This window comes from Carassius gibelio, chromosome A8 (assembly GCF_023724105.1).
Source record: "Carassius gibelio isolate Cgi1373 ecotype wild population from Czech Republic chromosome A8, carGib1.2-hapl.c, whole genome shotgun sequence".
In the NCBI taxonomy this organism is placed as follows: domain Eukaryota; kingdom Metazoa; phylum Chordata; class Actinopteri; order Cypriniformes; family Cyprinidae; genus Carassius; species Carassius gibelio.
Window position 1 is genome coordinate 3,913,813 of NC_068378.1, and position 25,368 is coordinate 3,939,180.

Sequence of the window (25,368 nt, forward strand, 5' to 3'; positions counted from 1 at the left end):
TGTACAATTCCTCAAAATTCTCTTTGTTTAGCAGGTAGGTTGGGGACACCAGCTAAAATTCAACCAAAAAGACAGTTTACCACTTTACAATCACATATTGAAACCACCTCTCTTAGCACAAGTACAACAAATCTACAACTAGAGGCACCATTACCAGGAGTGGACTTCATCACTTCCAACTATTCACAATCAAAAAGCAATTCAAAGTCAACAAAATCAGCAAAAACACCCAATGACAATACAAAGGAGCCAGGAACTAAAGGAAAAGTGACCGATATAAAGAACACTGAAGGTATGATTTTTCTGAAATAATAATAAAAAAGGTCATACTTTAGTTGACCAATTCTCACTATTATCTAACAATTAATTACAACCAATGCCTCAATAAACTCCTAATTTGCTGCTTATTAATAGTTAGTTATCACATGCTATTATCCACCATCGAGGATCGAATGTGTTTATAATAATGTCACAACAGTAGAGGCAGCATAACTATAAGAACGTCTATAATTCTGCCCACTCTAAAGTGACGTGACAGACAGCAAACTGCAGTGGAAATGCAAACCGAGCTGTACGGTGCAGTGGAAAAGCACCATGTTAGTTGTCATAGTGATTTATTAACTTCTCCCCCTGGTTAGAGTTGACTTTTTATAAATAGCCATCATGTTTCCTTTGTCTTTTGTCTAGCTTTGCTTGTGTAGTCCAATTTTTGGTGAGTTTGTTCTTGTTTTTGTCTAGCCAAGTCTTGTTCATTGTTTTTTGCTCCTGTTTTGATTTATTAAAGTAAACTGCACAAGTTCTCATTCAACTTGCCTGCAGTGGACATTCATTACAAAATATACACACACAAAAGTACGACACAAAACAGGGTAGCACAATATGGAGTCAATTTAACGCTGTATATACAGTATATGCAACAAAAAAAAAATTTGCATAAGAAAATAAAGTTCTGCAAACTAAAATTAAAGTATTAAGGAAAATAAATTTGCTTTTTGCAAATGTGAGCAAAGAATGCTTCTGTGCGCTGGCGTCCTCCCACAAGTTAAAAGATTTTAAACAAAAACTTGCAGTTAACCAAATGAAACAATACACATTTTAATGCTATAAAAGTGTGCACATCGAGAGAAATAAACAGCAGATGTTCATGGTAACAACTTCTTTAACTTGAACCAACGCTGCTAATACACATATACATTTGTTAATAAAGTAAATAAAACGAAAACATGAATGTTTTAATGCTATTGAATAAAAAGAAAGATCCACTCGAAAGTCCCTGCTCACTATGACAGGACCTGGATCAGTGAGCTGCATCTCAGGCCGATGACGTCACTTCCAGGGAGGCATGTTGCCCCTGTCCATTGACTCCGCCCCCACGTCAAAACAGTGCCACAAGAGAGACGCGCAGAAAAGTGAAGCCCGAAGGAAAAATGGTATCGCAAGCTCAAACTAGATTGACACACAAAATAAAAGCAGCGTTGCAGATAAATTAAAATATATGACCATGGAAAATATGTATTGCAAAATCACTGCTTTCACATTGTTTCTGTCACGGTTTACGCTGCCGGAAGGAACACGGAGCCGAGGATAAACGAAATAAGGTTTTATTTTCCAACATAGGTGTTATCCAAACATGGATCACAGAGGAAGACACACGTAAGTAGCATGTGAGTGAGTTAGTCCCGACAAAACAGAACTGAAAGGACAAGGCTTATGTACAAAGGATAATGGGGAAACACAGGTGGATGGGATCACTAAATTAACAGGGACATGGAACACATGAGGAATAGAATAGACACACCTGGGAACTAATCAAACCAAACACGGAAGACAGAAACTGGGTCACAGGGGCAAAAACACACTAAATGAGTCCAGGTGTGTGACAGTACTCCCCCCTCCCGGTAGGTGCGTCCTCGCACCGTAGAAACAACCAAGGGAGGCGTGGGTGGGAACTTGGGAGGAGGTTCGGGTGGAGGACAGACTCCCAGGAGGGGGCCAGCAGACAGGGACCACGGAGGAAGGAGCCAGGGAGGAGACGACGGAGGGAGGAGTCAGGGAGGAGACAGGAGCAGGAGGAGCCAGATGGTCCACCAAAGACCAGCCAGGACGGAGATCCAAGGTGGAGTCGACGGCGGGAGGAGCCATGGTGAAGGAGGGGGCGACGACACCAGGGGGCCGACAGGCGGAGACTGCACCGGTGGGTGAGGAGCCCAAGACAGAGCCAGGGTGACGTCGAGGATCCGGAGGGCCTAGGTGGAGCAGAAGGCTCAGGCGACCAAGGCGGAGGCGGGATCCTGGCAGACCGCTGTGGAGCCGGAGCGACCAAGGATGGAGGTGGAACCGGAGGGAAGGAGGAGCCTGACAGAGCCGGAGAGATGGAGTGACGAGGTGGAACCAGAGGAGTGGAGTCCCGAGGCGGCGGATGGTCGACGACTGACCAAGGTGGAGCCGGAGAGACGAGGGAGCCCGGTGGAGCAGGTGGGATGACAGGCTACGGTGGAGACGAGGGAGCTAAGAGCCAAGGCGGAGCCGCTGGGTCGAAGGGCCGAGGAGGAGTCCAGGGCTCGGAGGCTGGAGGCGGAGACAGTGCCTTAACGCGCCAAGGCGGAGCTGGAGACTGGCAGTCCAGTGGCGAACCATCGCGCCCCGATGGCGAGGACTGAGGGTGAGCTGCGGGACTGACTGGCACCAGCAGGGATGACGAGGAACTGGCTGGTCTAGGAGGAGGAGAGAGGAGAAGGATGGGAGGAAGGACAGGAGGATCAGGGCTGGACGGAACCAGCGAAAGTGGAGCAGAGGGATCAGCAGGTCCTGGAGGAGGTGGGAGAGGGAGGCCGGGAGGGAATACAGGAGATACAGAAGATACAGAAGATTCAGAGCTGGGCGGAACCAGCGGACACACAGAAGATTCAGAGCTGGGCGGAACCAGCGGAGACACAGAAGATTCAGAGCTGGGCAGAACCAGCGGACACACAGAAGATTCGGAGCTGGGCGGAACCAGCGGAGACACAGAAGATTCAGAGCTGGGCGGAACCAGCGGAGACACAGAAGATTCAGAGCTGGGCGGAACCAGCGGAGACACAGGAAACTCAGGGCTGGGTTAATATTGAGGAAAATCAATATTAATTGTGTCTAGGCAAAGGCATTCCTCATGGAACAGAGCTAACACAGTTTTGGTATTCATTTCATACTCTGTGACCAACCTGTCCTCCAACCAATACGCTTGTATAGGTCGTTTGTCCAAGTCCCTGAAATACGACCCATCAGAGCGTATACTACAATTGCGCTCCTATAGGCAAAAGGTCGTTTTCATATTAATGTTTTGTACTCTTATATTTGCCCTCTGGTTTGCGTTTCGTGTAGCTCAGTTAGTAGATTATTGCGTTATACCTTGATATGTCATCATGCTATCGTGGGTTCGATCCCAGGAATGGACGTGCACGAAAATGTATATGCTCAATAAATCATAATTTAGCATGATTTCTGTGAGGGTTAGGTTTAGGGGTGGGGTTAGGTGTGGTCATTCGAACGAATAAGCCACCTACAGTAGTAAAATATGAAGGAAATACTGTGAGATCGGTGTAAAACGCCCACACATTGAATTTAAATAAACGTGCGTTTTGATTGGTAATGACGTTATACGTCAATTCATGACGACAGACGCAACGCGATACTGTCATTATTTTTAGGCCCGCTAGAGGGCGCTTAACTTTAAAACGTAAATATAGGTCGTAATAAGGTGCTTGCACAAACGACCTATATGGTCGTTTTTTGTTGGAGGACAGGCTCCTGTGACAGCTTATTTAATGTAAAAAATTATATATTGTATTTAATGTATACGTTACATGTACAACAAATTGGTAATGTCTTAGTGGTATTGTGCACTGTAATCGAAAGCAGCCTTGTCTATACCAGTTGAATCGTAGACAGTACACGCGGTGTTAATCTAATAAAGATCTTCATCACTACCAAACAATAACCTTTCCTTAATTTGAGTGTAGATCCAAAGCCATTTCTTCAATGCTCTTGATGTTCTTAAACTTTCTGTTACAACTGTGAGAACCGCTTCAGATGGCTCAGCGCACCCACAGGGAACTGAATGAATCATTCGAACTAATTTGCGCTCCAATTCACTAGTTTGCCATCTGGTTTGATCAAACTTTTGAACAGAATTGACTGAAAAGAATGAATCACTCATGAATGGGCATCGCTCATTGCCAAGTGAAAAATAGATGGTGCTTTTGGAACAAACTGAAGTATTTATAACGTCTATTGCATTAAGATAAAGTAACGAGAGCAATGTTGCCCACAATAATGAAGTAAAAGTACAGTTTTTCCCCCAAAATTGACTTAAGTATGAGTAAAAGTACTGATCTTTAAATATACTCCAAAAGTATTAGTTACCCAAAAAATTTACTCAAGTAAATGTAACGAAGTAAATGTAATTTGTTACTACCCACTTCTGATTATACTGATACACATGCAGTGTCTTTCTCCACTGTTTACATTCACTTAAGACATGACATCAAGTGCATGACCTTTACTACAGTGCATATGACATTCAGGGTTGTTTGTCCACATTTTTTGATCATTGGTGTTGAAATGTGGGGATTTTTAAGCATTATTTTCAACAAACCATATTCTACATGCATTGACAGATTTGAGGTGAGCCGTGGTGCAAGTGGGGTCAACCTCAAGTGGGCCGAGGGTGGACTGCAGTACATATCAAGAGTGTACATATTGGTTATATATCGTATCGTGGGTTGTGTATCGCAGTTTCTCTGTTCGGTTTGATTATCATTACACCCCTAATGTTCTGGATGGTTTTATTTAAAATTGTCAGAAAATTATTGTATATTTTTGTATTTACTTATGTTTATATTTATTCATTTGGCAGACAGGTATGCATTTTTATCAGTTCTTGCTTTTCCTAGGAATGATATCCATGACCTTGGCATTACTAGCACTCTGCACAATTGTTTGAGCTATCGAAAGCCTATGTGCTTGGTTTATGGTATGCATTTTACACAGTTACCTCAAAAATATTTCCTCTCCCTCTTTTGCCTTTCACAGGTATACCAACTTTTCTAAGGACTGCGTCCCTTCTCCCGACTGGACATGGCAATATTTTTTTCTCAGAAAATGAAGAAAGATTAACAGAGAAGGACCAGTTAGTCTCACAGAGAATAGTCCCATCTCTGAAGTTAAACTTTCAACATCAAGATCGGAACAATGATGAAAAATCTGACGCAACAAACGGGACCTTTTTAGTGTGGGCGGACTTAAAACGCACACTTTCATTTGCATGGGAGCTACATGTATTTGGTTCTGCTGCCCTTTTCCTTCTACTAACTGCTGGCTCAGCCCTTGGTTTAGCATTAGCTTCCAGGTTGTACTGCCCTCACCGTGGTGAACTGGTACTCACCAATAGCTTCTTGCTAGTAGTAGGTGCAGTTAGAGCAGGCCACTTCTTGCTCGACCCATATGGGACTCGGCTCCTCCTGCCACCTCCTGTTGTAATAGCTTTATACACGCAGCCGTTACCACTGTTAATCCTGGCACAGGCTGCATTAGTGATACTGGTACTAAAAAAAACAGGTGTAACCTGCATTCCACCAACACTTCAGCGCCCCCCTCTATTAGGAGTGTTAGCTGTTTTCCAATGCACTCTCCTACTTGCTGCAGACTTACTTTCCCCTGGACTTTCTCCTGTTGTTCCCATTGTCCTACAGAGCCTCACGCTGACTGCAGGCCTGGTACTGTGTTTAGGCTACCTTTTCTTGGCAGTGCCATGCTTCTCTGCAGCTCGTGGAGTAAATAAGGGAAAGGGAGAAGGAAAGGTGCGGGTTTTAGCACGAGTACTGGCGGTGTGTGCTTTCCTTGGGGCACTGTGCTGCCTTTTGCACATTTATGCCTGCTTGTGGCTCTATGGAATACTAGGAGACTGGAGGCACTTCCGTTGGGCATGGTGGCACTGTCAGTTCTGGGTGCGACTGTTGGAGCTTGCCTGGGCTTTCTGTCTGCTTCTGATGTCTTCCTGGGTCTTCTGGAGACCCAACCAAGGCCACATATGTGGAGCACCTAGACAGGAAGGAGCTGCTAATGAAAGCTTGTCATTACCATCTCAGTCATCAAATTCTAATAGCAGACACACATGCTGGGTGAAGTTTGTGCAGAGCCTCAAGGTAAAGCAACAAAGGAAATCTGAAAGCAATGGGATTGGAGGGTCAAATAGTGGTGCAGTGACCATAGAGTTGCCTAACAACTGGGCAAGACAGGAGCTATCAGGGGCAGACATTAGCAAGAGACTCATACGAAATTGTGATCCACTCCATGAAAGCAATAATTTACGCAATCTGCAAAGCTTTGCAGGGGGCTCTGCAGGTTCATTGCTAATGTTGCAGGCACTTTCTCAGCCACATCAGTGCTCTTTAAGTAGCAGTTTGGACAGGGACAAGGAGTCAGCCATCTCACTCTGTGATCTTGACCTGCGCCCTCCAACCCCAATTGACCTCAGCCGCAGTATTGATGAGGCACTTCATCGTGAGCATATATTAAGGGGTGAAAGTTTGTTTCAGCCAGTGCGACCACCATCACTTCCTCCATCTCCACACCTGTGGATGCGACAGAATAGTGAGCCCCAAATCACACTGTCATTGAGCAGTAATGAACACACATTGTTCTCAGAGTCTTCTGCAGGTCTGGATTGCTCCATTCCTAGTGCTGTGCCTAGTCGACAAGTCACAGCACCCCCTACACCCACTCATCAGGGCTTTCGTTGGGTCTCTGAGGCACAAGTGCCTTCCTCTTTGTCCTGCCCTGTCTCACTGCACCATTCCCCAAGCACAAGCTCTGCACATATACCCAGCACAGAAAACACAAGGTTGTTTCTAACCCCTGACCTTGAAATTTCACAATCAAATACCAGAGGGGGGCAAAGTTACTTGAAAGTCAGGCTAAATGATGAATCAGCCAGTGTCAGCAGTGACATTATTGACATTTGAACGTCATGACTCATAGCAACTCCTGATTATAACACATTCACATTCTCAAAAAAGTAGAGATTATACATTTAATCATGACTTGCAGTCCAGTTGTTGTATAATGGCACTTTAAAGGAAGAGGAACACATTGTTGCAAGTGGCTCATTCTCATTTTTTCCTTCAAAAGTCTTGTTTACAGTAATGCATATACTATAGATATCTACGGGGCAGTGGTTCTTAATCCTAGTCCTGGGACCCACCCACCACTCTTTAAATTGAATGTCTTCCTTATCTGACACACTCAGTTAAATTCATGGAGCTCTAACCCAGTGAGCTGATGATCTGAATCAGGTGCGTTTAAATGAGGGAAACATGCAGAATGTGCAAAGCAGGATTAAGAACCACTGCAATGGGGCAAGGTATACCAGAGACAGAAATCTGAAGCTTGTATTTGCTATAATTAATGTTTTTGTACAAAATATGTGTTGTTTGATCTGTAAACCTGCCATTTTAGTGGTGGGACCACTGTTTTAGGCAAATTAGCCTCTGGCTGTGAACTAATGTTATTTTTGTTGGTGTAGTTGCTACATCTAAAATACTTAGTAGTCTCCTGTTGTTACATGTGCTATTTAAGTTTTGTGGCTGTACTTTGCAGTAGTGTGTGTATTTTAATTTTTATTCTGTTGCAGTGCCTTGTCCCATAGAGCAGCCTAGGTGCTACCTTTGTGCATTGTGAAGAGATGTGTATGGATAATGTCAGAACAGAGATTATACTGGACGTGCCAGAACTTGACTTTCTGGAACATGCTTTTTGTACTTACAGTTTATTCCTGCAATGAAGCATACCTAAAACATACTAAACTAATTTTGATATATATGATTTGTCTGCATAGCAGACCAGAACTTTTTTGTTGGTATATTCAGCATTTTAGTCAAAATGCTGAATGAATGCTTCAACACTGTTGAATGCTCAACTCATCTGTTCTTTATTTGATACAGAAGAACTCTTATGTGAGCAATACATTATAAAAGGCTGTGAGTATAACTTAAACAGATTATGCATATACTATATTTTTGTTTGTAAATAAGGATGTATTCTTATTACATTTGATGCATTTAATGTGAATGACAATCTTTCCTACTGCAAAAATAAACTGATCCTGGCAAAAAAAGAAAGAAAAGTTTTTGATATCAACAAGTAAAGATCCTGAGAAATGTTAATGTGCACCATTAAAGTGTGACATGAAAGGAAAGTGCGCTGTAAATTTTCTTGTTGTTTATTTGAAAAGTTTTGTTCCTCTCACTTTCATTTTTAAAATGGCAAGGAACGGATATCCCTTTCAATTTTGCAAATAGACAGGATGCTGTATTTTATAGAGATTGCCGTTTTTGTTTAGTGGTTTGAGTTGCCTATTCATTGTCAGTCACTAACAGTTATATTAACATAGCTGTATTAACATTTGCATAGCTTTCCCTCTTAAAAAATAAAAACCTTTTTCCAGACAACTTTTACTTATGTACTTGTTTTGTGCTGTGCCATATTTTGACTGAATTATTTTCATTCCTTTAAGCTAAAGTTTACTTTCTATGAAAACTGGAATTTATAGAATGCACTGTTTGCATGGTACAGTTGACATTGTGCTGTAGCCAATTGTGGAAAACATGAATAATATAATTGATCAACAATAGAAATTCATAAAATGTTTTTTTGGTCAAGTTAACTTTTTTAATAGAACAAATGAAAGTGCTGTCACCAACTGTAGAATATGATATGAAGAATATGAGAATATAAGAATATGAAGTATATTTATTGGAGGGTCTAAGTTATCTTATCTATGAAAAACTTTAATAATCTAAATAAGCACCACTTTGTTTTATATTTGTGATGAGTCTTCTCAAGTATTATATCTCAGTGCGGAACTTGACAGTGGTGTTCTTCATTTTTTTGTTGTAGACCTCATCAAACTGTTCATTTTGTGCTACGGTGAAATGATTTTTCCAGTCTCCAACTTTACCTTTTGAAACAAAAACAAAAAGATAAAAAAAGGCAATTTAAATGAAAGGACAGAACAAAGAAGGACTAAATTAGATCAGTGGTTTATTAACCTTTCCGCATGAAGGGTGAGATCTTGAAGTCCATCACTGGGAGAGTGGAATAGTTAGTCATCTTGTTCAGTTTCATAGCATCGAACTGAACTCTTTTTGTTATTTCCTCCCTCTCTTCAACTGAGGTGGACAAACCTAAGAAGGAACACAAACGTTCCACCTCACGTCCTGTGTCCTGAATAAGAAGAAATGAAAAATACACATTAAACATATATTAACTTTGTTTCATAAAAAGCTTTTTTTTTTTTTTTTATGAACAGAACTTACTTCAGCCAAATCCTCATAGAACAAGTACAGTAGATTAGAATATGTCTGTTTCTTCTTCCACCATCCATTGACATGGTCAAACCAAGAACCAAACACTTCTAAAGGCAATATTTAAACAAATTTTTAGTGTATTTTTTTTTCCATCCATATAGGTTATGTAGGGGGTTGCACATACAGTACAAGAGAAATGTAATAGTTTTATTCTCCTAATGATTTTGTAATTAAAAAATGTTATTGTAATTATAAATAGATTTATTATCAAACTGGTTCTTAATTTATACTCATTGTAATTGTCTAATACAATTTAATTTCATTACTTTACTAAATATTTTACTTACTCTTTCCTTCTATAAATTTCTGTAAGTAAGTGTTCCAGTCTCCTGGTTCAGGTTCTGCCATGTTCATTCGATCAAAATGAAAATAGGAAACAGCATTGTCTTTTGCATTCCGTGCTACATACACAATCTGGAATAAGTGGACAAAAGTATTATGACAAGAAACAACATTTGCATTAAATTCACTTACTGATCATGAGATAGATGAAAATTCACTTCATTTAACAAAATTAATTCATACAGAACACACTGTAATGTCATCAAACACAGTCAAAAACAAGTTGCTCATATTAGAGGACACTGGGGTCTTAGGTGTTGGGCCACCCCGTGCTGCCAAAACAGCTTCACCTTTGTATTGATTCTACAAGCGGAACTCTGCTGGATGGATGACTCCATTTAGAGTCCTGCACGGGTCCATTTTTGGAGACCCGCGCCAGCCCGTACCTGCAAAAGTTAGCACCAGATCCAACCCGTCCCCCGTGATAATATAAAAATTAAATCCGCACCCGCCCAGACCCGTTAATATTTGTCCCGTTACCCGATCTGTGCCCGCGATAAATCACACACGCAAAAATCATTCCAATTAAAGTGCTTAATCTCCTTGTGGGCAGGTCATATCGTGGATGAAAAATATGTGCAATATTTGTCTGTCTAAATTACCATTACACATACGCAACAATTAAATGACATTTGACCCATCACTTCACCACCACTGTGACAGTGCGACTTTTGTTGATGCTTCTTGAGCGTTGTGAGAGAGAGAGACTTTTCCACAGCTGGATTTGTAATTCAAGAATGGAGAACACAATTTAAACCTGGTCCTGTGGACGATATCATTTTCCTGCACAGTAACCTTAAGGGAAAGTAAATATATAGTTTGTGAGTGACACGCTCAGGTTGTATTTTTTCATTTCTTTTTTTTTCATTAATAGGTCTATTTGTGTATAGCTATCAGGTTCCATAGCCTACTTAAATGGCGCAAAACAAAGCGCACTTTAGTTTTAAAATCTCCCACAGGTGTTCATTTGGGTTGTGAAGGCCATAGAATATGATACACATAATTTACATATTCAGCAAACTGGATGATGGATGGGGGCATTGTCATCCTGCAAAAGACCACTTCCATCAGGATAGTTATGTTGCATAGGATAAACGTGATTACTCAAAACAACATTGTATTGATTTGAAGTGGACAAATTACTTGTTAATGACCACACAAAAAACAAAGGTGCATGAAAGCCTGTACACCACCTTGAAAAGTTTTCCTCATGTTTCTAAGATGTGAACTTAATTTGCTAGTATGAATTTGACTTCATGATTTCAAATTCATACTATATTCAAGTATTCTATGATAGATTCATCACATCTTGCCAGCTAAAACACATCACAGAGTAAATAAAGTCACATATACCTTACCCTTGAGTTCTGCTCCCAGAAGGACTTGGGCACAAGCTGAACAGGTAAATGAGTTTTGATTAGGCGAGGAGAGGTGGGCAGATTATCAGACATTTCTGTCCCTGAAAGTCCAAAATATGGTTCTAAATTAATAGTTACCTAGTTGTCATTGTTGTAAGATCAAGACATACGGACAAGACATGAACAAACAATATCAGAAGCATTCATACTGTTTATATTAACTAATTTAAAACAGGCTTGTGGCTCCTACAATAAAAAGCCTCACCTTTCTAATTTGTTTATAATGGTAATTGACAGTAACTCACAGAAACTACATTAAGACACCAGCTACTTATATTATACTAAAGACTCACTGCTGCAAACTATGCAGGGTATAAGAAATCACAATCCAGATTACATAATGCATGTCAGAAATAAAACTACAAACACTTTTGTAGCTTATTTATCATATCTGCATACTTTAACTTAAATGGGGAAAATATTGACACCTTAAATGTGTTATTGCTTTTTGAAAGGGTAAACTCTGCAGGAGACTGGCACTTCAGGAATGAATTTGCCTATACCTGGTCTAGAAGTATCATGCCCATTCATACTTCAGTTTTTTGAGCCAATGGACTATACTAAACAAATCCTGATTTATAATTGAGCCGTCGTCTGATGAAATCAAATACACATCAACATCAAACAAGTCAAGATAGATTTCAGATAGATCAGTGCTGCAAATTTGTATATTTACATTAACTGCAGCAGATTTGCAAGGTATGCAGAGATAAAAGGCATTATACCTTTGCAGAGTAAAAAAGCAGACAATTTAAATCAATGTGTCACAGTATTTAAATTACAGAATATGTGGAACAAAGAATCCATGCAGGACTTTAAAATATGTAAGGTGGAATAGTAAGACGTAAAGGAGTTAAAGGGATAGTTCACCCAAAAATGTTAATTTGATGTTTATCTGCTTACCTTGCACAGACCGATCGTTTTGTGTTTTTATACATCAATGTATCATAACAAGCCAAAGGATTTAATTTGGTTTTGTTTGTGTATGTTTTTTGTTGTTGTTTGTTTTATTGTATGTTTTAGCCGTGATTCCCATCAACTTACATTATAAGAGTGATAGACTTCAACTGTTTCAGTCACCAATATATTGGTTTATGTTCTACTAAAGAATCAAAGTCACCTACATCTTGGATGTATAATAAATTCTAATAAATAAAATGCTAAAAATGTAATAAAAAAAAAAAAAAAAAAAAAGACAGCAAGCACTTATACTGTGGTCTCTGACCTGATGGTATCACTTTAAAACATGACTCCAGGAATGGCACTCTCATATAGATAGGTTGGGATGTCTGGTGCTCTGGATCATCCTTACCAAAGTACAGAAGGTTTAGAATATATGAGACCCAGGTGGTACCTGGAAAATCAGTAGAGAGAAGAAATTATTACAAGCTTCAGACCCTTAGAAACATAACAACACTATAATAATATATGAAAAACAACAACAACAAAAACCCTACATGAAATTATATCAGTAATCCAACCCCAATTATTATTTCATAGTGTTGTGTAACTGCTTAAAATGCATATTGCAGGTTAGAGAACCACTGAGTCAGGGACATGCCAGGGTTATTATAATAATGATTAAAGTTTATCTGTGCCATTGATCCTAGTCACCACGAACTCGACTATGAATAACTTTGCTAAAGCCGGGCATACACTGTGCGATTTCGGCAAGGTACCAACTCACACTGTACGAGTAGATCACATGCGATGTAAAGCCAAAGCTCACGATTTTTATGCGCTCACTGTACAGTCTGATCGTCGAGTTGCGATTTGACTGCTCACACTATACGTGGGACGAATGTCAGAACCCGGATATTCATGGCTGTTTCAGAATAAACATGCTTTCCCGGGATAAATGCACTGCTTTGGTGATATGCGCAATTCTGTGTGCTGAAACATACAATTTTTTTTTTAAATAAATAAAAAGCAGTCAGCGTATCTGGATGCGCAGGTGGCTCGGAAGACGTGCCAAAAATTTCAGCATTGTCAGAAATACGTCTGACCAACTGATTGCCGGTCAGGAGAGGTTAATCGCCTCTTGTTTCCCCTTGTACACTGCATGAACACTGCACAACTAACAACGCATGAAAATGCTTCAAATCGGTCCGACCCGAAAAAGATTTGCACGAGTCAGAATTTGTAACACTACTTCTGCCCCTTGGTTATCTGATGTTCTACACGAACACCATTCTAAGGTTAGAGCTGCTGAAAGGGTATGGCGCAAATCCAAAAATACTACTGACCTTAATGTGTTTCAGTCACTATCTTCCCTCTCTGCTAATGTCTCCACTGCTAAAATAACATTCTACCAAAATTATTATTGCGAAGTGAAAGGAATGAATAACTATTCTCTCTTTGCAAATACACAAAGACCTCTTAGCAAAGTTATTAAACTTAAATAAAAATACATCCTGGCCTGTCCCTGCTCTCTTAGCCACATAGCAGTCCGTTATACGAGTATGAATAAACATTTACAATTTCCTCAGCATCCGAACTTTCATTGCAATTCATTGTTTTCCTATTGTTTAAATTGACCGCACTCCCTCCTGTTATGTCACTTCTGGTTTTGAAGCTTTTCAGATGTGGAAGTAAAATGTTCTCACAAAAACGACTCCAGAGGCCTCAAGTAGCGTATTTATAAGTATTAAAGAAAATCTAGTTCTCTAACCTGCAATGTACACTAAGTTTAAACCATTTAATGCCTACTCGACCAAATGGTTGAGCACATTTTGAGACGCTATATTTTATTGAGAGTAGTACCTAACTTAACTCAAGCTGATTGAGCCATCTTTACTATCTGGTTGATGTATCTTATGCCAAAATAATTCACTAGATGTCAGTGTCAATCAACAGCACTTGTAACAATCTTCTAACATTGATGTCAGACACAAATAAATCACCCATTCCATGTCAGCCCTTCTTGGTGAAATTTTGTAAGGTAAGCATTTTTTTTTTTTTTTACATATTACACTATAACTTTACAAAATTATGTAACTTGGTGCCATGAAAAAACTTTAGTATGATTTTAATCATTTTTCAAAAACGTGCTCAACCAAACGGTTGATTTGTCACTTTATGTAAACGTAGAAAAGCTGTGCTAATGTTTTCAGATCATCAATTTCTGGAGTCAGAATGTACAATTTGCTGAGAAATAAACTTCTAATTATTCATAGCTATGAAAATGAACCAGCTCTTGTTATTTCTCCATTAAAATACTGAGCTAATTTCTTAAATGTGTTTTTTGCCACTTTTTGATATTTTTTAAGTAAATATAATGAATTCATAGAATTAATGTGTGGAAATCATAATTATCAGAGGCAATTACTTATTGAATGACAAATGCTGACATACTAACATTACTAAAAATGTAAGAGATTGTTATTTATTTGTTTGTTGCTGTTTTTTCAACAGTTTCTATGGTACAAGAACTTCAGGCCTCTGTACCAGAAAACCCCCAAGGACTCTGATGCTGATATCAGTTATGTTGATAAATAAAGTTCTCAAATCTTCCTGGATTGAGGGTTGATATGCAACAGAGTCTGGAGCGACTCTGAGAGGGTTTTCTTTGACGAAGTTCAACGAAGGATCTTACGGAAGAGTTAATGAGTTTTGAGTGAGCTCTTGGTGGTTTGAAGAGTACATAAGCATACACTCTGGACGATGGAAAGGTCAGCACAAAACATAAGCAAAAGCAAAGTCACTGCAAAAGCAGGGCAAAAATGCAAGGCAAAAAGCAATGCATAGCTGCTTGTCATTGGGTTATAAGCATGTCCATCTGACCCATCCTTCTTAGTGGAAGAACTTCAGGCCTCTGTACCAGAAAACCCCCAAGGACTCTGATGCTGATATCAGTTATGTTGATAAATAAAGTTCTCAAATCTGTCCTGGAGTACCCCAGCCCTGCATATTTTTTATGTCTCCCTCCTTAACACACCTGATTCAGCTCATTAGTGGAGACTGCAAGACGTGGATGTGTGTCAGATATAGGGAGACATACAAAACGTTTAGTGCTGGGGGTACTTCATGGAGAGGTTTGAGAACTACAGAAGGATCTGCATTATCACCCCATCCGAAAAGAGGTAGCTGGTTACAGTTCTTTTGAGTTCCTGGATGAAGATGATGCTCCCTCAACAGACACATCCTCTACTAAGCTTCGATGTTAGAATAGAAGAAAAGGCAAACACACTCTAAAAACTGTTTCCTTGAAGGAGCCAGAGAATATTTATTTTGTAGATAAATGTTAATAATTTTGCACTACCACACTTGACAATGTGTTTCTTGAATCATAAAAGCTTAAAATGCAATTATATTAATATCTTTTGCTATTTTTATTTTGTAATTAAAAATTTTTTGAATGCTGAAAGAATGTAATGCCTTTGGTTTTGTTACTTTTAGTTATTTCTGTTATTTATTTTTGTTTATTGTTAAAAAAACAAGAAAATGTATAATTTCCTGTGTTAAAATGAAAACCTGAAATATTTTATAGCATTCTTCAATAAATAAAGAAGATTCAATATATATTTTTATTTAGATTTATTTATTTATTTATTTTTTTTTTTTTGGTAAATTAGTATTATAGTTCATATATTTTCATTTGGTCATATGCCACAGTGCACCATAAGTAACAATGGCTGTATAAATGTTTAAAAAAAGAGATTCTTCCTCTTGGTTGTGTAAGATTAATAAGGGAATTAAGATCAATATAAGTCAAAGGGGACTGAATTACAGTGAATAAGAACCAAATTAGTATGCTAATTATTCAGAATTAATATTTAACACCTTATCAACTATTCATCAACCGATAATTTGAGATTAGGGTATTTTATCAATTTTGGACAAAATATTATCCCGTGGCCTACAGTAATAATATCTTGAAATTATGATAACTGGTTATGAGCAAGGTAACAGAATCTACAGTTTAAGTAAGTAACTTGAAAGCACACAGCACAAGACACTGGTATGTAAAATCAAACCAAGGCTATATTGAACTACTTTAATGCACACAAACTAAACTAACAAAAACACACAAACATTCATTCAAACAGTGACAGAGAAAAGTGATGTTATTAACGGAGGGGTGAATGGAGTCCCAAGTGTCTAGCGTTAGACACTATTTCTTGACCGCAACCTGGGAGAATCAATCTACTAGCACTTTAATCTTAGTTCGTTTTCTTAATAAAATTTGCCAGAATTAGGAGATATTGTGTACTTGTGTTTGGATGCTCCTTTGGGCGCGTGCGTTCCCTTCTGTAACGGAGTTGTTGGAGAGGGAATCTCTGGCGCTGATTGGCTGGCAGTCGGTCAATGATGAGTTCTGAAGGACAGCACTCGATGATGAGTGGTTGGTTGGCTTTGCCAGGTGGTGCTTCGTTCGCAAGACTTCCTGGATTGAGGGTTGATATGCAACAGAGTCTGGAGCGACTCTGAGAGGGTTTTCTTTGACGAAGTTCAACGAAGGATCTTACGGAAGAGTTAATGAGTTTTGAGTGAGCTCTTGGTGGTTTGAAGAGTACATAAGCATACACTCTGGACGATGGAAAGGTCAGCACAAAACATAAGCAAAAGCAAAGTCACTGCAAAAGCAGGGCAAAAATGCAAGGCAAAAAGCAATGCATAGCTGCTTGTCATTGGGTTATAAGCATGTCCATCTGACCCATCCTTCTTAGTGCGACAGCCAATCAGATATTGTCTTGGGCGGGACCTACAACCTGTTCTCCAGTTCTTGCATGTAATTAGCGTAATGTCCAAGTGATCGCGTGTGTCCAAACTCCTGAGAGTTTAGTTAAACTATTTAATAAGTAAACTTAATAGTTTAAATATGGTGCATCCTACACACATCTAAATTATATAAATCATTTACCCATCAAGTAGGTACCAAAATACATATACTTCCCATAGTTGAGGGGGAAGTAAATATGGATTTAGCCGTGATAAGTGTTTAACACACAAAATTAACTTTAAATTAAATTTAAGTAATATAAAGCATGCATAATACAGAGAATACACATGTATGAGGCAAGATTAGTGATTAGTTCCTATAACTGAGGTAGAAAACCCTACGAATAGGCTGTAATGAAAGTTAAACACACAGAAAGAATTCCACAGGTTATATAAAACATACATGATACTTAAGATATATGTGAGGTAAATACTGGTAATCAATTCAGCTTATTGGAAACAATTTTGAGACCGTTGTTTGTATTGACATCTCCTTTAGCCATCTTGGCACCATGACTATGTTTTATGACGCACTAATGGTTCGTTGGGGAATCGCTCCGAACTGTGGAATGCGGTGTTGGGTTCATTTAATGATATGGAGTGTTCAAGGATAATCCTACAGTTGCATAGTGATGGCTCAAAACCAACAACTACACACTGTACCCCTCCCCCATACTTTGCAGAATGCCTGATGACTAAAGCCGCATTCCCACTGTCGGGTCAGTGCAAGCCAGGGCTTACAAAAGGGGCCAGGTGGGGCTAATAGCCTCGGGCCAGTAGCACGAGGCCAGAATAGCGCAGAGTTTCCACAGTCGAGCCAGAAACTCTGCTGCGCTTCACTAAAACACGCCCTTTACACGCTTCTCAGGAACAACGTCACTCACGAAACGCCTTCATTTCACCAACAAAGAGAAGTTATCAGAAAACTAATTTTAAACTAACTTTTTCTTTTTTATTTTGCTTCTACCTGTCATCTCACTCACTGGCTGAATCTGATGTGTGACCATTGCACCACAGCTAGTGCTAGGTTGACTGTCTCCACCTTCATTTGATTAAAAAAAAGAAGGAAAAAATTTGTAAACCTCACAAAAGAGCAGACGTAATTTTCTAAATTGTCTAATAAAATGTTATTGCATTATTTTTTTTGTTAATGTCTGCACTATCACTACTGTCTCCCTGCTCCCATACCATATAAAATGTTTATAAAATATAAACATTTAACATTAAACATATAAAATTTGTCTGTTAAATTACTAATGTAACTTTACACTAAATAATGTTAATCTCCTTTAGCATACAGTATTTTGAGTGACGATAGTAATAGGGGCTTACTACCGCTTACATTTGCTAGCAGTTCAATACTAAGTTAACAAAGAAAAAAGTACAGTATTTACAGATGAAACTGACCTGCACTTGAAGCCCTGAACAGGTCAGTAATTTTGCAACATTTTGCTGCTTCTTCTTGTAGTGCTTTTTTCTTCTTTGTTCTTTCCCTCTCTGCTCCACCTGGCCGTTTTCTCTCTATCATCGCGTGCTGCTCGCATTTTCTGTTTAACCGCTTGGCTGAGGCGTAAATTCGAGTCTTGCCAGTCAAGACTAAAAGATTCATGATTTTATTTATTATTATTAATTGTATTGAATGACGAATTTTGAAAATGATCTCTGTTAACGGTAGTAATATATATATACATATATATTAGGGCCGGGACTCGATTAAAAAAATTAATCTAATTAATTAGAGGCTTTGTAATTAATTAATCGAAATTAATTGCATTTTAATCGCATATAAATATTTGACCTGAGAACAGTGAGAAGTAATTTTTTTCACATGGATTTATAGTATACCATTGAATAATGACTGAATACATAAGCTTAAGCAACAAAATATTGTTTATTTTTGTTCAACCAAGTCTAGCAGACCAGTGCAATTTTTGCCATTAAGTGTAGCAATAGCATATTTAGAAACAATTTAAAAATAGTAAAAGTGTAAAGTCCACGCTAGCTGCTATATGTTTTGCGTTGAGGTGATACTTGAGGCTCGATGTGTGCAGCGGTGATGTGCGAACGCTAGTTGGTGCTTCAGTATAATCGGTCCCGCCGAAACTCATCCAGTGAGAAACGTTCCGCGGTGCAAAAATAAGTTATTAAAAACGCGGGAATTTTTTTTTCTGTAATTAATTAATCTTAGTTAACGCGTTATTTTTTGTGTAATTAATTAATCTCAATTAACGCGTTAAAGTCCCGGCCCTAATATATATATATATTTATTTATAAAAAAAAAAAAAACGCTGACTGGCAGCAGGCCAATTTAGTCGTCAGGCCACCGGGAAATCTCCCGGTGCTCCTGATGGCCAGTCCGGGCCTGTTGTACGGTTTCGGCAGAGCCCCTGCAGCAGGGCAACTGGGTGACGTGAGGCAGCGTAGTTGTGGGTCAAAACACCGCTCTTCTGTTCCGATCAAAACATTAAACAGGTTCTCCCCACTCAGTGATGCACCCACTGAGAAACCTGATGAAATTGCTTTAGTTATTGGTGATTCTATTGTACGGAACATGAATATAGAGACACCAGCCACCATAGTCAAATGTTTACCGGGAGCCAGAGCGCCTGACATCTTGGCAAATTTAAAAGTGCTGGCTAATTTTAAACATAAATACAGTAAGATTGTTATTCATGCCGGCGCTAATGATGTTCGACTTCGCCAGTCGGAGATCACTAAAAATAACATTAAAGAGGTGTGTGAACTTGCAAGCACAATGTCAGACACTGTAATATGCTCTGGTCCCCTCTGATAAAGCTTGGCTTATTGAATATCAGATCCCTTTCTACGAAAACACGTTTTGTAAATAATATGATCACTGATCATAATAAAGATGTACTCTGTTTGACAGAAACCTGGCTAAAACCTGATGATTACATTATTTTAAATGACTCCACCCCCCAAGATTACTGTTATAAACATGAGCCGCGTCTAAAAGACAAAAAGGGACGAGTTGCTTCAATTTATAACAACGTTTTCAGGATTTCTCAGAGGGCAGGCTTCAAGTATAACTCGTTTGAAGTAATGGTGCTACATATTACATTATCCAGAGAAACAAATATTAATGATAAATCCCCTGTTATGTTTGTACTGGCTACTGTATACAGGCCACCAGGGCACCATACAGACTTTATTAAAGAGTTTGGTGATTTTACATCTGAGTTAGTTCTGGCTGCAGATAAAGTTTTAATAGTTGGTGATTTGAATATCCATGTCGATAATGAAAAAGATGCATTGGGATCAGCATTTATAGACATTGTGAACTCTATTGGTCTAAGACAACACGTTTCAGGACCTACTCATTGTCGAAATCATACTCTAGATTTAATACTGTCACGTGGAATTGATGTTGATAGTGTTGAAATTATTCAGCCAAGTGCTGATATCTCAGATCATTATTTAGTTCTGTGCAAACTTCAAATAGCCAAAATTATAAATTCTTATTCTTGTTACAAGGATGGAAGAACCATCACTTCTACCACAAAAGACTGCTTTTTAAGTTATCTTCCTGATGTATCCAAATTCCTTAGCATATCCAAAACTTGAGATAACTTGATGATGTAACAGAAACTATGGACTCTCTCTTTTCTAGCACTTTAAATAAATTTGCTCCTTTACGCTTAAGGAAGGTTAAGGAAAACAAACATAACCCCAGGTATTTATTCAATACAGTGGCTAAATTAACGAAAAATAAAGCCTCAACAAGTGTTGACATTTCCCAACACCACAGCAGTAATGACTTTATGAACTACTTTACTTCTAAAATCGATACTATTAGAGATAAAATTGCAACCATTCAGCCATCAGCTACAGTATCACATCTGGCAGTGCACTATAGACATCAGTTCGTAGCAGTGAATGAAGATGTAGGATTTTTAGGCGCATTAATTAGGTAAACCGGAACCAGAAACACTTCCCATAACACCCTATGTACTTGCTACATCATAAGTTTTCCTGAATGGCATCTACGCTAATATTTGTCTGTTTCTCTCTTATTTCGATGTCACTGTAGCCACCAGATCCAGTCTGTATCCAGATCAGAGGGTCACTGCAGTCGCCTGGATCAAGTACGTATCCAGACCAGATTGTGGATCAGCACCTAGAAAGAACCTCTACAGCCCTGAAAGACAGCGGAGACCAGGACAACTAGAGCCCCGGATACAGATCCCCTGTAAAGACCTTGTCTCAGAGGACCACCAGTACAAGACCACAGGAAACAGATGATTCTTCTGCACAATCTGACTTTGCTGCAGCCTGGAATTTAACTACTGGTTTCGTCTGGTCAGAGGAGAACTGGCCCCCCAACTGAGCCTGATTTCTCCCAAGGTTTTTTCTCTCCATTCTGTCACCGATGGAGTTTCGGTTCCTTGCCACTGTCGCCTCTGGCTTGCTTAGTTGGGGTCACTTCATCTACAGCGATATCGTTGACTTGATTGCAAATAAATGCACAGACACTATTTAACTGAACAGAGATGAAATTACTGAATTCAATGATAAACTGCCTTTAACTATCATTTTGCATTATTGACACACTGTTTTTCTAATGAATTTTGTTCAGTTGCTTTGACGCAATGTATTTTGTTCAAAGCGCTAAATAAATAAAGGTGACTTGACTTGACTCAGAATTAATCACACAGAAATACATTTATTTCTATTTTATTTATTTATTTTCTAACGTTTATGAAAATAGCCTGATTATTCAGTCGAGTCTGTTTCTATTTATTTGTAGCCAAAGTGGCCTATACGTCACATTTAGAAAGAATGATAATATCTCTATTTTTATAAAAGCTCTCGAACATAAAACATTATTATATTTTTATGATAGGCTACGTGGAGCTAAGCTCTCAGGCGAGATATATGACAGATAATATAAGTAACTAAATAATTACACGATTGTGATAGAGATATTAGGAAGCTGACATCTGATTTCCTCAAACGGTTCATATTTACCATGTTTACTATGGTAATGTTAATGCCCAGCATGCATAGTTTTTGCATAGTTTCTAAATATTTCTGCCTTGTATGGTGATTGTAATTTACATCGGATCAAGTTATTGCAAACACTCTTGCTGACTGAAAGTAAGTTTTGAGCTCGACTTATTTAAAAAAGTGTTTAATGCTGGTGTTATAAAAATGATCCGCAGCGCAGACTCTATATTTTTATAAAAGCTAATATTTTGATGATAGGCTATGCTATGTGGAGCTAAACTCTCGAGACAAGACGACAGATAAATATGTTACTAAATAAAAGTCATAAATAAATGTAAAAGTGGTTGCATTTACCATGTTTATCGTGCATAGTCTTTTACATTGCTTATAAATATTTCTGCCTTGTTTAGTGATTGTAATCCACATCGGATCAAGTTATTTCAAATATTCTCTGCTGACTAAGAGTTTTCATTATTTGAGTCTCAAATTATTTTAAAAAGTCTTTAATACCGGTGTTAAAGCTGTTATCTTTCTGAAATGATCCACGGCTGACGCTCTCCAGACACAGAAAAACCACCTTTGTCACATTCTTTCTTTCTTTTTGTCTCTCTCTCTTTTGCCTTTTTTTTCAACCCTAACTGATGCAATTATAATATATTCCTGTAGTGGCAAAGCTGATTTTTTTTCAAAGATTATTTTGGCAGCCATTACTCCACTCTCTATTAAATATGCTGATTTAAAAGAAATAAGCATCATCATTTATTTTTATCATGCTAGCATTGCGGGATTAACCCAGTAACTTCGTTTTGGTAAACCTTTTTCTGCAAGTGTAAAAACAACAACAAATGCGTCTGAATTTCGCTCCCCTAGTGATGTTGCAAAGGGATTTCATTATAATATTACAGCCCCTTAAGGTCCCAGTATACTTCAAACGAAGTTCGTTTTCGTTCTTCGTTTGGGGGCAAAAAGAAGTTTGAAAAACAAGTTTTCTAACATTCCTACAGCTACTGGAGGCGGGGTGTAGCTTAATGTAAACATGACTCGCGACCCTCGAGCATATCCCCTAAACACAACAATGATTAAATGATGAAATTTAGGCAATCTAGGTGTGAGACAGGCACCAATGGTCAGAATATTATAAACAAAAGAATAATGATTAGCCGCAGTTCAGAGTCAAGTATCATGTTTGCAATACAAAAGAACCAAAAACATGGGAACAATCCAATGCTCTCCATTGACTTTCCATTGAAGGAAGCTGCCTCCTTGTCATTTCTGACTTATAACAAAAAACAGAGCAATGCCTAAAAGCTGCTATGTGACAAGGTGCACAGTAAACAAGCTAAAAAAACAGAACTATGTTATGTTATAAGATGTCGACCCAAAAAACAAGTGTTTCGATCCAAAAAACAAAACCCCCCACCATGCCCTCCAAGGGTGTTATATAATAAATGATTTATGTGGGGTATTTTAATATATAATAAATAATACTATTAATTAATAATAATAATAATAATAATAATAATAATGAATAAAAAAATAACTGTAAAAGTTTATGCAATGCTCTCACCTGCTTTGGGGTAGGTAGCGATTAGAATGTCATCAGGTCTTGCTTGAAAGTTTTTCACCTTTTCCCAGTTGTCAGTGAAGTAATGGACCATAGAAACACCCTCAAAATCAAACAACTCTGGTCGATTAGGTAGTTTCATCTGTGGCATGGAGAGACTTAAATTCAGTGGTACTGTAAAATACAGTACACTCTCAGAAAAAAAGGTACACAAGCTGTCTCTAGGCTGGTACCTTTTCAAAAGGAACACTTTTGTACCGTTTAGGTACTAATACTGTATGTACATTTTAGGTACTAATATATATCTTTAAGGTACAAATATGGACTCTTTATGTACAAAGGTGTGCCTTATGAAAAGGTACCTTCCCAGTGACAACTTTTGAACTTTTCTTTCTGAGAGTGTATATAACTGTTACTACTTTTATATAACCCGTTTAAACACTGCAATCATTCTTTTCTCTGTTTCCAAATCATTATGTGGTCTATATTTTCTCATTTATAACTTGTGATCCTTATTCCCAATTTTTTACATGCAATTGTGTATGAAACAGCTTGTGATTTATTAATCAGTGTAGGTGTTTCTTTAACTATATCTACACTTTGAAGAAATTGATTTACTCACTGAGGATATTTCTGAGATTTCCATTATGTTGAAAAAGTGTTGTTTCTGTGAATCCTGTAAATCTTCTGCTCTTCTAAATTCTTCTTGCAGCCCTTCCGTGTTAAATTTTATTCCGTGCTGTCATGCTATGGTTATCCTCTCTCTATCTGTACTTTTCACTCAACCTCAAACATCCGGTTATATAAGTTTAGACAGACTTCCTTCTATTCACTTCTCCACAAATATAATGGCAGATGAAATCTGAGTCCTCCTCCTACCCTTCCTATCCCTCCCCCAGCTCTTTCTCTCTCTGTCTCTCTGTCTCTCTGTCTCATACACACAGCTGATGGGTTTTTGTGTTTTATAAGGACTCTCCACAGACACAATGATTCTTATACTGTGCAAACTTTATTTTCTATCTTCTAACCCTAACCCCCCTTTTGCAAAAATAAATAATAAATGATATTTATATGTGTGTGTGTGTGTGTGTGTGTGTGTGTCTCCTCATGGGGACTGGGATTTAATATTTTTGGAGACTCTCCATTTCTTTCTTCTTCTTTTTTTTTTTACTGAGCTAAGAATATTATTTATATTTCTATGTTCTCATTCCTGACTAGAATGATTTGCGCCATGATAATTTTTTTTTTATTGAGAGTTTTTTTCTCTTTTGTAAGTTTTGATGGCTAAAAGTATCTGCTAAAAACATAAATGTAAAAGTTAAAAGCCATAATTTTATGGCAATCAGATAAAGTATTACAAAAGACTCTGCCCGAGGCTTGTGGGGCCACTCAATTCTAACACTAGTTTTGGTTATTACAGGAAGTTAGTGTTGATCTCAAAGGATCAGTGTGTGAAAACTGACTCCAGGAAGTGAACAGGCATTGTCCCCCATGGTCCCAGATTAGTTCCAGCTATGCTGTGATTTTATGCCGAAACTATGAATAATATTAGGAATAGGATCATGCAGTGCACACACTGCACGGTGGAACAGGAGATTTCAGTGTATAAAATAGGAGTATAGAGGAAAATTGCAGGAAAGATCACTGAAGCAATATCATAAGATTCACAAGGAAATACTAATGTAAGTATCGCAAGGTAGAAAGTCTGAGGCCCAAAACGGTTTGATAGTGGGTGTGTGTTCTTACTTCTCTAGAATTGCTGAGTGTTGTTAGGCTTCCTCCCGTTTAAAAGAGTCATCCTGAATTAAGCAACATTATCTCTAGTCAGAGATACTACGATATAAGCAGACCAAAATTACATTCCCTATAGCTTTGTTTTGGTCATGCCATGGATTCCCATGTATACTAAGCTAAAGTAACATCACAGTAAACAGAGGTTAGGCTCACCCTA

At 38.4% G+C, this 25,368-nt stretch overlaps 2 protein-coding genes across 4 annotated transcripts in view; one reads left to right on the forward strand and one right to left on the reverse strand.

Moving 5' to 3' along the window:
• LOC128018198 (proline-rich transmembrane protein 3-like) lies at positions 1 to 8,472 on the forward strand (the record flags this gene model as incomplete). The annotated part of the gene is made up of 2 exons (XM_052603559.1): positions 1 to 292; positions 5,071 to 8,472. Coding segments are annotated over 2 exons (2,223 nt in total), but the record flags the coding sequence as incomplete, so codon positions are not given.
• Positions 8,242 to 25,368, reverse strand: part of LOC128018206 (cytosolic sulfotransferase 3) — a 26,523-nt gene continuing 9,396 nt past the window's right edge. Inside the window, exons 1-8 of one of the 3 annotated variants that reach the window (XM_052603576.1) lie at positions 24,040 to 24,261; positions 23,421 to 23,559; positions 12,390 to 12,518; positions 11,105 to 11,205; positions 9,692 to 9,818; positions 9,354 to 9,451; positions 9,087 to 9,261; positions 8,242 to 8,995 (exon numbers count right to left, since the gene is read on the reverse strand). In XM_052603576.1, coding sequence (XP_052459536.1) covers positions 8,883 to 8,995; positions 9,087 to 9,261; positions 9,354 to 9,451; positions 9,692 to 9,818; positions 11,105 to 11,205; positions 12,390 to 12,518; positions 23,421 to 23,559; positions 24,040 to 24,063 — 906 coding nt within the window. In that variant the 5' untranslated portion in view covers positions 24,064 to 24,261 and the 3' untranslated portion in view covers positions 8,242 to 8,882. Of the gene's footprint in view, positions 8,996 to 9,086; positions 9,262 to 9,353; positions 9,452 to 9,691; positions 9,819 to 11,104; positions 11,206 to 12,389; positions 12,519 to 16,376; positions 16,561 to 23,420; positions 23,560 to 24,039; positions 24,262 to 25,368 lie in introns of those variants that run through there. The other 2 variants (XM_052603577.1, XM_052603578.1) reach the window with 2 other exon arrangements.